We start from the raw sequence: 13,376 nt of genomic DNA on the forward strand, positions 1-13,376 counted from the left end.
TAAGAAGATTGAGTCTCTACACTGGGATCAAACATGAGAGTTTGTGAAAACACCTAAAGTTACTATTAAAGTTGGCTTAGTGTGTGAAGGAGGTGCAAACATTAGTCGTAGTGTGGTTGGCTTCTCCAAATCAGATATTGCTGGTGATCTAGATAGTAAAAGATCTCGAATGGGGTATGTGTTCACTTTCTCAAGGTCTGCGATCAGTTGGAAAGTAGTAACTGCTTTGTTTACAACTGAAGTTAAATATATGACTGTGACCGAGACTGTGAAGGAGGCTTTATGGCTTCGAGACTTGGTTAGTGATCTTTGTTTTGAACAGGAATCTAGATGTGAGATTGTAGTAAAGAAAATAGCTACAGATGAAAACCCGGCAGATATGCTAACTAAGTCAGTTTCTGGGATAAAGTTCAAGCTTTGCTTGGACTTGATTGGTGTTCGTAGTGCTTGAGGCTCTTTGAGGAATTGGCGGTGTCGACAGAGATTGGTTCGTAAGGTGGAGCTTGGTGAATTCAAGCCTAAGGGGGGGATTTGTTAGGATAGTCTTGAATTGTGATTTAATTAGGATTTTTTAATTCTAATTAAATTAGTATACCTTATAAAATAGTCTTTAAATCTAGTTAGATTAGAATAACAATTCTTAATTCTATTAGGATAAGATTCCTAATTATATTAAGATAAGGTTATTGTATTTGATACTATAAAAGGATCATATGGGTTAAAGAATAATCATCACCTAGATTTAGAGAGAGTGATTTAGGTGTACGTGGGATAAGGGTTATGAGTTTGAGACTGTTTTTTGTAATCTCCTGATTTTTCTCTTAGTGGATTTTTCTCTGTTGCTGTGTCCGTGGACGTAGGTCATCAAAAGACCGAACCACGTAAATTCTTGTGTTCTTGTGGGTGTGCTTGATTTCTTTCTTTCTTTATTCTATTGATTAGGTTAGATCTTGGGCAATTCTTTAGAGATAATTCCGTAATTTTCCAACACCGCTTACTTTGGTGGTGAAAAAGGATGGTGTTCCTGATCTTACTATGGTTGATCTTCCCGGAATTACTAGAGTGCCTGTTCAAGGTCAGCCTGAGAATATCTATGAGCAGATCAGAGATATTATCATGGAGTATATAATACCTGAGGAAAGCATCATCCTCAATGTTTTGTCTGCCACTGTTGATTTTTCTACCTGTGAATCCATTAGGATGTCACAGAAAGTCGACAAGACGGGTGAAAGAACTCGTGCCGTGGTTACCAAGGCTGATAGGGCCCCTGAAGACCTATTTGAGAAGGTTACTGCTGATGATGTGAATATAGGACTTGGTTATGTTTGTGTCAGAAATCGTATCGGTGATGAGTCCTATGAAGAAGCAAGGAGGGAAGAGGCTAGATTGTTCCAAACTCATCCACATCTGTCAATGATTGATAAATCAATTGTGGGTGTTCCAGTTTTGGCGCAAAAACTTGTTCAAATACAGGCAAATATTATTGCGAGGTGCTTACCGGTGATCGTGAAGAACATTAGTGAAAAGCTGAATGCAAATGTTTCAGAGCTGGAAAGAATGCCCAAGGCTTTGACTTCTGTTGCAGATGCCATGACAGCTTTTATGAGGATCATTGAAGCAGCTAAAGAATCCCTCAGGAAACTTCTTTTGAGAGGGGAATTTGATGAATACCCTGATGATACTAGCAAGCATGGCACTGCTCGTTTTGTTGAAATGCTCAATCACTTCTCTGATGAGCTTCGCAAGTCTAAGGAAAGTGATTCCACAAAAGATTTTTTAATTGAGGAGATCAAGGTCTTGGAAGATGCTAAAGGAATTGGACTGCCAAATTTCCTTCCTCGCAACGCGTTCCTTCGTATCTTGCAGAGAAAAGTTGATAGGATATCCATAATGCCAATCGAATTTGCTGAAAAGATTTGGGACTACATAGATGGGATGGTGACTTCTGTTATGATCCGCCATTCGGAAATATATTACCAGCTTAAGGGCTCTACAAAGAGAGCCGCTCATAATCTCATTGGAAAGATGAGGGAGCAGTCAATGAATAGGATGAAGGAGATTGTGCAGATGGAGAAGCTGACAGATTACACCTGTAATCCTGATTACATGGTGGAGTGCACTAAGCTTATGGCTCAACAAGAAAATTTCGTCAGGAATGTTAATGCTGCACTAAAAAAAACGTACGGCCCTTACAGGGTGAGTCTGGAAGGTTTTGGGGATATTGAAGTTGAACATCTCCGGCAGCATTGTAATTTTGTGCATCAAGCTTTCGACCTGAAGATGAGAATGACTGCTTACTGGAAGATAGTTCTGCAAAGGTTGGTCGATTCCATGGCATTGCATTTGCAGTATAGTGTTCATAATCTTGTGAACAATGACGTGGAGGAGATTGTGCATGAGTTGATGGGGCCAGATGGACGTGGAATTGAAAGGATGTTGGTGGAATCCCCTGCAATTGCCAAAAAGCGAGAGAAGCTGAAAAAGAGCATCAAGCTGATGAAGGAGTCCAAAGATGTTGTGGCCAAGATCATGGACAGGATTGCTGGTTATGATGATTAGGTGCTAGTTAATATTTTAAGTTTGTGTTTAATGTATGGTTAACTTATGTATGGAAGTTTATAATATTACCATGTAGTATTGCTTTCAATTAATGAAAGATGTTTCGTTGTCATGAGTTTCTGCACAACTAAAAGCATCCTTTGGCAGAGCATTCTTAAACAGGCATTGCTACACTGCAGCAATTTGCATTAAATACAAAAGGTCCATGGAAGTAATGCTTGGCAAATAAAGCAATGTTCTGCCAGAGACAAAAGCACAAAGAAGTTAGAACTTGAAGCTGGAAAGGGCAAAATCAAACACTCAAACGTCAGGGTTTTTCTATTTATATTACAACTGTCAAAATAGGCTCACATATAGGCAGGTGGATTTAAGATTTTGTATGAGATGTGGTTAAACATTAATCATACAAGATTATGGATTGGGTTATGGATCAGGTCAATGATTTGATTCTGAATAAAAGAAAATTAATCATTTTTATATAAAATTAAATTATAACATAAAATTTTATTAACAATTTAAATTTATATAAATTTTCAGATTCAACATTATAAATAGACATAAAACAAAAATAAAAATTAATATTAGATTTTCACATTAGGTATCCTAAATTTGCAATAGATATATAATAGAAAGAAAAATTAACATTAAATTTTCACATTAAGCATTGTAAATTGTGCTTGATGTAAAAAAAAAAGTTGTGTTTGAAGTAATTTCATGCTTTCAAAAGAAAAAAAACCTTGAAAAGTAAAAATGGTTGAAAAAAGTTGAAAAGTAATCATTTTTTACCATTACTCCAAAACAACACATTTGATTTGTATGGGGGTGGTAAATCTAGATATTTTTAATTTTTGATATATAAAAATAAAAAAATTAAAAACTAAGGAGTGGCAACCACCACCCCTCCCTCCACTCTTGCACAAAGAGAGGGTTTGGAAAGATAATGTTGGAAGATTTGATATAACGTGGGAAAATGATGATTGTACAGAATATGAGAATATGAATGCATTTTAATGTTTGATTAAAAAGATTTACAAAATTAATTAATTAAGTTACCAGACATTCCACCATATATTTCTTTCATTTTTTCTTATTTCTTCGTCCTGTACCCATGTCCTTCCCGTGGGCTCTTCTTTTTTTTGCTCCTTTCCATGGGCTAAAACTTAAATTCAACCCTATATGATCTTAAGCTCTAAAAGTATAAATTAAGTAAATTTATAAATCACGAACTCACATTTTTAATCCAAAAGACATGTTTGATAAGTAATGAAAGACCTATATTTATATACATAAGACCCACCCTATATTGTACTGATGTGAGATCCATAACATTCTATCATATCCAATTATACAACGCTCTCGTTACACTGGCTCTTTACTTATAGAGAAGAGAGACTCTAACACTAGTCCAGATCTATCTCGACTCTTCCATCTCTTATGGAGGTTCACATTAATGAAGATTCGAGTTTGTTCTAGTACCACTTGTTACAAGCTAGAACTTAAGCCCAATCTCGTGTGATCTTAAACTCTAAAAATAGAGTTTAGGTAAACCTATAAATCATGAACCTACGTCCCAACTCAAAAAATATGCTTGATAAGTGATGAAAAATTCATATTTATATACCTAAGACTTATCTTATATCTTACTGATGTGAGATTTGTGACAAATGAGCTTTTCTTTTTTTTTTCTTTCCTTCATCTTTGGTCATGGGCTCTTCTTCTTTTCTTTCTTTTTTTCTCTTCTTCCTCTTTGCTCCCATCACTAGATTCAAACAGCGTCCCTCTCTCCTCTCCAGAGAGTTATGGAGCATTTTGTCATTTTGGTCCACTTTAGTTTCCCTCAATCAAGGGAAAGTAACATTCCCTTCAATCCAAGAAGAAATCACCTTTCCTCTCACGATTGCAATCTGATACTCATGTAAAATTATATTCCCGGCGACTTGACACACCAAACAACACAAAGTTCTTACCACCAATAAAAATCCATGATTACTCTCCACGTACCAAATGCCTCTTTCAAATCGGCTGCAATGATTAGTAACATACAAAAGCATGTCAGTGGTTTTTCTAGGTAATCCCGGGTTCCTTGTGTGAATTAGTAGAAAAATATTGACAGCTCCGTCACTGTAAAAAAAAAAATAGTTAATCAAAATTCAAAAGTAACATTCACTAATTTTTTTGTAAAAATTTCTTTTCTTTTCTTTTGTTAGGGAAAGAGATTATGTGATGATCACTAAACCAAAATGTTTTGATACAAATTTTAAAATTTTTTAATAAAGTGAGAAAACATTGATTTACTTTTATAAATATACATTGTTTTAATTTTTGAACCTCTTTTTTATATATATTATGTTTAACAAAATACCTCAATTTTAAACTAACTTTACCATTAGAAGCATAAACAAAAATCAAAACGTCTTTTAAATTTTTACATAAGCGGCAAAGTTCATTTTGAACTCAAAAATCCGTTTTACTTATTTGAACCCGAACTTGATTTAATTAGAAAAAATCAACAATTCAAATTTATTCATCCAAATCACTCTTGCTAATCGCAATTTTAACTACCTAGCCCAAGGCCTAAATGACCCATCAAACCCAAGCAAATCAACCTAATAATTCAATTAAAAAACCAGGCCTCCAAACCAATTAATAATTGAATTTTGAACTCAATTAATAAATTAAGCCTTAAGCTCAAGTTAAAAATAAATTCAAATAAAATAAGCTTGCAAAGTTGAAAAACTGAAATTGAATTAATAATATTCTAACAAAATTTGGTTAAGGACGATAATAAAGTAGTAGTAATCTAATACTAACAAAATTAACTTCCCTACGAATGTGTGGAACCTTACATTCCTATATGGTCTTCCAACAGACCACTAAAATTGAGTTGGGAAGTTGATTCCAATTACTTCACTTTCCTAAACCCTTACTCCAAAAATAGAAGAAAACGATGATATAAATAGAATAGAACCACCTAATTCCACATTAATAAATTGTGCCACAGTTGGTTTTTCTCTTGTGTGAATTGTTTGACTACTTATTAACATAAAAATGGCCCAACTTAAAGTTTTCTCATTCCTACTCTTCACTTTCCTCATCCTCATCCCATCCTTTGATACATGTTACATCCTCCTCAAACAAACAAAAAAAAATTATATATTTTTAAATCTTTCATTTATTTCCTTTGTTTAATCAATTTATGCAGGCTACACTATTTGTCTCTCCAAGAATTAATATAATATTATTTTTTTGTTAACATATATATAAGAAAGTCTAAAGGAAAAAAGATTATTCAAATATTATTTTTTTTATGTTGGTTTGCTAGTTAATTTGTTCAGCTTATTTGGTGATTTGATTTTCATGCAATAGTTATGTTATATACACGTTGAATAATATTTTTTTAAATTGTAATTTTTACTAATACATGTAATTTTATTAGAAATAACAATAATAAAAGCGTTAAAAAAAGGAGATTATGAAAATGTCAATCTTTTTCTCCTCATTTTTATATATTTGTTTTATTATATTGTATTCTTTATATATCTTCAAGATGAATGTTATATTGATTGACTTGTTAATTTATAGATTTCACAGAAGTAGCCGGCAAAGGAAGATGTTGCAAGAACCATCCTGAACTTGGGAGATGTTTACCAGGCCATGAGGATGATCCTAATACCGATGGCAAATGTTGGAGCTATTGGAGCTCAGAGTGTAGAGGAGGTGTCTACAAAAGAATGAGCAGTGCACGTCACCACCAGTGTCACTGTTGTTGTTGACACTGAATATTGTCAACTTGCCCAAGAATAAGAAGGAAGAAGCAAATGCATCATATTAAATAATGAGAGATTAGGCTTTCTCTCTTGTTTCTAAATTGAATATATATCTTATGCTAACCTAAATATTTGACTTCCCTCATGTATATGCTGTATTAAGTAAAAATATGAACTCTCTCTTTATGAGGAGATTCATACGATATGTGTTGATCTCTTTATGTATAATAAAATAAATGGCTTGGGGAGGACAATAATTTTATAATCCTTCATCTCTCTCTTGTTATTTTAATGATGCATGAAAGGTATGTAATTTGTTTTTACATAGTGATGACTAGTAAAATACAATCACAAATGATGTGTCGAAACTTTTCATGTATAAAAACTTTGTAACAAAAAACTCTACAACATATATATAATTTTATTTTACCAAAATAAGAAAAAAGTTTAATATTTACTAAATTATATCAAGTAATTCTGTTCAAATAGTATATAGTTTCTACTTCTATAATATATACATCTAATTGCTATTCTTCAATAAAAACAAAAAGAAAAGAAAAAGTAAATTAAATGGGGTTCTGTGTCTAAGTATTTGGTTCATTGGTTAATGTATAATCTTTTATTTAAAGAATAGGGTTAGAGTCCCCTTCCTCCAATTATAAAAAAAAAATCACATGAGATCCAAAATTTAGTTAAAATGAAGGTCAATTAATTGAAATAAATGGTTCTTATTGTCTCATTGGATTGGTTCAACTCCAGTTCTGAAGAGTGTGCATTATGGTCTTAAATTTATGTGAGTTAATTTACAAGAAAAGTTTTGTGTTTAGTTGTATGCAATGTTTTAGAGAAGGGGAGAGAGAGAGGGAGAGAGGTATGACAAGAAGAATGTCTTAAAATTAAAACAGTAAAGGTTTCTCACCTTACCATATGTGGGTTCTTTTTTTGGACTACATATGTGGGTTTTAGTATAATTTCATGTTAAAATTTTCCTATTATGTATTGATTTTATAAGTTTGTTAATTACTACTACATATAAGAGATATTGCATCATATATATATTTTTTAATCAAAGGCAAATTAGTATCATAAGTTTTTTTTTTAAAATATATGAATATAATTGAATTACAGTAAGGATACAAATGTTTAATAAAGTCTTATAAACAAAAAGTACAACGAACAGACAAGAATCTGATTTTTACAATGTTACATATTATTATTATTATTATTATTATTATTATTATTCGTTAGTTATATATGTAATATATCAAAGAGTAATTGAAATAGTTCAATAATTTTTTAAATTCTAATAACAAATTTCAACAACAATTTGAAACCACAACAGTACTATCAAATGGAATATTTGCCAATTAATCAATTTAGAGCCGACGAGGAATGGTCACTTACTTGAAGCAAATGCGTCATGATGAAGCACTGAGCTGGACATCTCATTGACTACTACTCCTTAGTGAGCAAGCATTCACTCGAAGAGCCTTGGTGTGGAAGTTTAAAAAATTATTGGTGGGGTGTCCACCCTCTAATTGATTCCACACTTGGTCCCATGGTTTAGGTGTAGAAATGTCCACCGCCTTTTCTACCATGAAAGGCACCCAAGTGTCAGCACTTTTGCTGCCTTTGCTTACCCATCAGGAAATTTCTACTCTACTTCATGTCTCCTTCCAGTCACATAAAATAAATTCCAACTTCATTCATGTTAATTTTTGTCAATTTCACTTTTTAGATTACACTCTCTTATGTTGATTTTTTATTTGACAAAATGAGCTAATCAAATTTTATTCTTTATACAAAAAAATATAAACATAATATCTAAAAAATTTTCAAGATTATTTTGAAAAATTCAAATAAATCATTATTTTTTATTATATTTAATCAAATTTTTATATTTTTATTTTAGATCAAATAAGTTTTTATGACTAATAGTTTATTAATTGTTGCTAATTAAAACGTCATTTGTCATTTTACATTACGTGATGTTAATATAACATGTTAAAATATTAAAATAAATAATGATATGATATGTTGATGTAATATGATAATATAATAACGAGATATTTTCATCATCTACATCAGCGCCACATGATATAGAAAATGATAAATGATATTTTGATTAATGATAATTATTTAATTATTAGTCATAAAAACTTATTTAACTTAAAATAAAAATCTAAGTATTTGATTAAATGTAATAAAAAATAAAAAATTATTTAAACTTTTTAAATAATTCAAAACTGTTTAAAAACATTGTCAAAAATGGATTATCTTGGTATAAATATTCATGTATTTTATGTCAAATATTCACCCAACAATCAAAACAATAGATGATGGTTTTTCTTTTCTTTTTTGGAAGTATTTTTCTTTTCTCCTTAAAATTCTCATTTTTTAAAAAATTATATATAAAAAATCTTTTATAAAACCATTTCAAATAATTCAAAACAAAAATAATGAAATTTAACTCTTAAATTTTGTAAAACTATTTCATTACTTACTCTCCAACTTTTATTCCAACTTAACGGAATCTAAAAAAGGAAGAAAATGGGAAAGGGTAGATCTCGTAACTTTTATTCCCACTGAACATATTACCTTACGAATATGTTTGGGAATGTGCATAATTTATGCATTCTCTTTTTCCTTTTCTTTATTGAATAATATAGATAGATTTCGTAAGTGAGGAGGAAAAAAGGTACAAATGAAAAGTCAAGAATATGCCTAGTGCTAGTACTAGGCACTATTACAGGTCAAGCCCTAACTCTTCTTTTTAAGCCTCGAAAAGAGAAAATTACACTTGGGTGTAGTAAAATGTAAACGAATTAATGATCTTTTATCAAAACTAAATAAAATTTGGTGTAAAATATCTAGTTAATATATCTCAAGTGTAATGAATTCTTTTTTGAAAAGCAAGTGTAATGAAATATTTATTTTAGTGATGAGAATGCCCTTACTTGTTCTTAGTTTTAACAAAAAAAATCAATTTTAAATTACAATAAATTGTACAAAATAATTGAGTAATATATATCATCTTATAATAGAATGCACATGATGTTGTAATAATTTGAACATCTCTCATCATTAATTTTGTTCTCTTACTTTTGCTCGTTGTTTTCATTGAGTTTAGTTTTATCTCAAAAAAGTTAGATTAAAATTGAAATTGTTGTTAAAAGACATATTTATTTTAAACTCATAGACTGTTTTAAGTATCTTGTGCCTAATAATTAAATCACGTATAAGTACATTTGATTACAATATTGTACACATCTTATTATAGTGATAGGTACATTATCATGGTTAAACCATCCAAAAAAAATTCTCACACATTTTTTTTCATATAATTGTTAAATGATATGCATATTCTATTATAATAATATGCATATCTCTTTATAATAATATATACATTTACATTATAATATTAAAATAATTATAAAATTATCATGTACATTATAATTAAATGACATACTGGGAAGTGGGGAGCGAGAGAGAGAGGCCCTAACATATAATCGGGGTATTATGTTTCTATCTAATAAAAGTGTTAATTTTTCAAAAAAATATATGTACATTAATTCATAATAATTTAAATATACAAAATATTTTTCACCTATCTTACACGTGATAATCAAATAACATGCACATTCCACTATGTTTGTAATATCAATATGTACATTACATTTTAGTGACATGTACTTATTATTCCTTGAAGGGAATTTTTAGTACACTTACAAAGTATCCGGTCACACTTAATTGTAAACATTACACCATTAAAAAAAGTTTTTTTAATAAACCACTGGCCGTTAATTTGTTATCATTTCACTGCATCTAAGTGTAATTCTCCCAATCAATAAGGGCCCGAGAGTCAAAGGACTCTTTCCTAGTATTTTCATCCCTCAATTATCAGTGAAGTGCCTAGTCTTAGGGACCTTAATTAGCAAAGGTCCTCTGGATTGGAGCGTTATAATGGAGGAACCTTCACCGAAGGACCAGAAAAACCTCTCTATAAATTCCAACCTAGGAAGACTTCAATCTTCAACTGAACTCGTCATCCACTCAGTGAAAGCTTGTTGCTATCAAAGTTTTCTTCTAAAACATCAAGATTTGCTGAGTCCTACTCTTCACCCTCTTACGCTCTGTTTCTCAAGTCTCAAACACATCTTCGCAAACCGTATTTTTCTGTCATTTCTCTTTGAAAATGAGTGCTCTATATGATGAGGATGTTGCTTCAGGGTGCAATGGAGCACTAGTAGTCAACGGCATGGTCGTCTATGACGATCCTCAACCACTAACAATACTACCTATCACGGCGCAAGATCCTCTTATGGCACAAGAAGAAGAAGAAGTAGCAGTCCAAGCTCCAATTGTTTCGCAATACAATGACCAAATCCGACCTCTGCTTGATGCCATTGACAGGCTCAGGCTTCTTATGGTCATGAAAGAAGGCATACAACTCCCCACAATTGTTGTAGTTGGAGACCAATCATCAGGGAAGTCCAGTGTTCTTGAATCACTTGCTGGTATTAGTCTTCCTCGAAGCCAGGGTATTTGTACTAGAGTACCCCTCATAATGAGGCTGCAAAGTCATCAAAGTCCAACGCCAGAGCTTCACTTGGAGTACAATGGCAAGACAGTCCCTGTAGAGGAATCCCATATCACAACTGCCATAAATCTTGCAACTGATGAGATTGCAGGTCATGGTAAGGGCATATCTAACACACCGCTTACTTTGGTGGTGAAAAAGGATGGTGTTCCTGATCTTACTATGGTTGATCTTCCTGGAATTACTAGAGTGCCTGTTCAAGGTCAGCCTGAGAATATCTATGAGCAGATCAGAGATATTATCATGGAGTATATAACACCCGAGGAAAGCATCATCCTCAATGTTTTGTCTGCCACTGTTGATTTTTCTACCTGTGAATCCATTAGGATGTCACAGAAAGTCGACAAGACGGGTGAAAGAACTCTTGCCGTGGTTACCAAGGCTGATAGGGCCCCTGAAGACCTATTTGAGAAAGTTACTGCTGATGATGTGAATATAGGACTTGGTTATGTCTGTGTCAGAAATCGTATTGGTGATGAGTCCTATGAAGAAGCAAGGAGGGAAGAGGCCAGATTGTTCCAAACTCATCCACATCTGTCAAGGATTGATAAATCAATTGTGGGTGTCCCAGTGTTGGCCCAGAAACTTGTTCAAATACAGGCAAATATTATTGCGAGGTGCTTACCGGTGATCGTGAAGAACATTAATGAAAAGCTGAATGCAAATGCTTCAGAGCTGGAAAGAATGCCCAAGGCTTTGACTTCTGTTGCAGATGCCATGGCAGCTTTTATGAGGATCATTGGAGCAGCTAAAGAATCCCTCAGGAAACTTCTTCTGAGAGGGGAATTTGATGAATACCCTGATGATAGTAGCAAGCATGGCACTGCTCGTTTGGTTGAAATGCTCAATCAATTCTCTGATGAGCTTCACGAGTCTGAGGATAATGATCCCACAAAAGACTTTTTAATTGAGGAGATTAAGGTTTTGGAAGATGCTCAAGGAATTGGACTGCCAAATTTCCTTCCTCGCAGCGCATTCCTTCGCATCTTGCAGACAAAAGTTGATAGGATTTCCAATATGCCAATTGAATTTGCTGAAAAGGTTTGGGACTGCATAGATGGGATGGTGACTTCTGTTTTGACGCGCCACTCGGAAATATATTACCAGCTTAAGGTATCTACGAAGAGAGCAGCTCATAATCTCGTCGAAAGGATGAGGGAGCAGTCGATGAATAGGGTGAAGGAGATTGTGCAGATGGAGAAGCTGACAGATTATACCTGCAATCCTGATTACATGGAGAAGTGGACTAAGCTCATGACTCAACAAGAAAGTTTCCACAAGAAAGTAAATGATGTAGTAATGTGCGGGTTTTCCAGGGTGAGTCTGGAAGGTTTTGGGGATATTGAAGTTGAACATCTGAGGCAGCATCGTAATGTTCTGCATCAAGCTTTCGACCTGAAGATGAGAATGACTGCCTACTGGAAGATAGTTCTGCGAAGGTTGGTCGATTCCATGGCATTGCATTTGCAGTATAGTGTTCATAATCTTGTGAACAATGACATGGAGGAGATTGTGAATGAGTTGATGGGGCCAGACGGGCGTGGAATTGAAAGGATGCTGGTGGAATCCCCTGCAATTGCTGGAAAGAGAGAGAAGCTGAAAAGGAGCATCAAGCTGTTGAAGGAGTCCAAGGATGTCGTGGCCAAGATCATGGACAGGATTGCAGGTTATGATGATTAGGTGCCAATTAATATATTTATTTTGTGCGTTTTAAGTTTGTGATTAGTTATGTAGAAGTATAAGATATAACCATGTAGTATTGCTTTCAATCAATTAAGATGTTTTGTTTGTGGTGAGTTGTTACACAACTAAAAGCAGAGCATTCCTGATGAAAACCGCAAAGCCCATTAAAAGTAAAGCAATGTTCTGCCAAAAACAAAGGGCTCTAAAAAGTAAGAACTTGAAGCTGGAAAGGGCAAAATAAAAAGCTTAAACAAAATAAAAATAAAATCTGTAGTTTGATGTAGCTTTAAGTTTAACCCAAGAAACTAATAATATATTACTTTTGAAAAAAAAAAAAGCTTGCAATATATGCAAATTCTTACATCTTGATCTTGCAAATTAATGTCAAATTAAACAAAATTATATATTTATTTATTTATATATGGGCCCCAAAATTGTTACTCTTATATTCTAATCGAAATTAAAATCTAACATTCACTTAAGAAATTTTTAAAAATTTCTATTATGGGAGAGATTCTATGAGTAAGTGAATCATGTACCTAATACCTATTACTAAATTAAAATATTGTGAAGAAAATTTTGAAAATTTCTTGTCAAGTGACAATTTTGATTTATTTTTACCTAAGAAAACATTGATTTAATGTTGTAACTTATTTTTCAAAATTGGGTTGTTATATATCTATATTATATTCAACAAAATACCTCAACTTTAAAATATTTTTCCCTTAAAAGTATAAACAAATATTAAAATTTAATTTAATCCAAAA

The 13,376-nt window shown here is 32.6% G+C and overlaps 2 protein-coding genes across 2 annotated transcripts in view; both read left to right on the plus strand.

Moving 5' to 3' along the window:
• LOC18599431 (dynamin-related protein 4C) overlaps positions 1 to 2,674 on the plus strand; it is a 20,851-nt gene extending 18,177 nt beyond the window's left edge. The window contains exon 2 of the mRNA XM_018122189.1: positions 1,003 to 2,674. Coding sequence (XP_017977678.1) covers positions 1,003 to 2,559 — 1,557 coding nt within the window. The 3' untranslated portion in view covers positions 2,560 to 2,674. The remainder of the gene's footprint in view (positions 1 to 1,002) is intronic.
• On the plus strand, positions 10,246 to 12,722 carry LOC18599432 (dynamin-related protein 4C). The gene has a single exon (XM_018122353.1). It carries the CDS (start codon positions 10,522 to 10,524, stop codon positions 12,604 to 12,606), a length of 2,085 nt encoding a protein of 694 aa, XP_017977842.1. The 5' UTR covers positions 10,246 to 10,521; the 3' UTR covers positions 12,607 to 12,722.

This window comes from Theobroma cacao, chromosome 5 (assembly GCF_000208745.1).
Source record: "Theobroma cacao cultivar B97-61/B2 chromosome 5, Criollo_cocoa_genome_V2, whole genome shotgun sequence".
NCBI lineage: Eukaryota > Viridiplantae > Streptophyta > Magnoliopsida > Malvales > Malvaceae > Theobroma > Theobroma cacao.

Coding starts and splice junctions, on each gene's coding strand:
- LOC18599432 (XM_018122353.1), top strand. CDS start 10,522: ATGAGTGCTCTATATGATGAGGATGTTGCTTCAGGGTGCAATGGAGCA.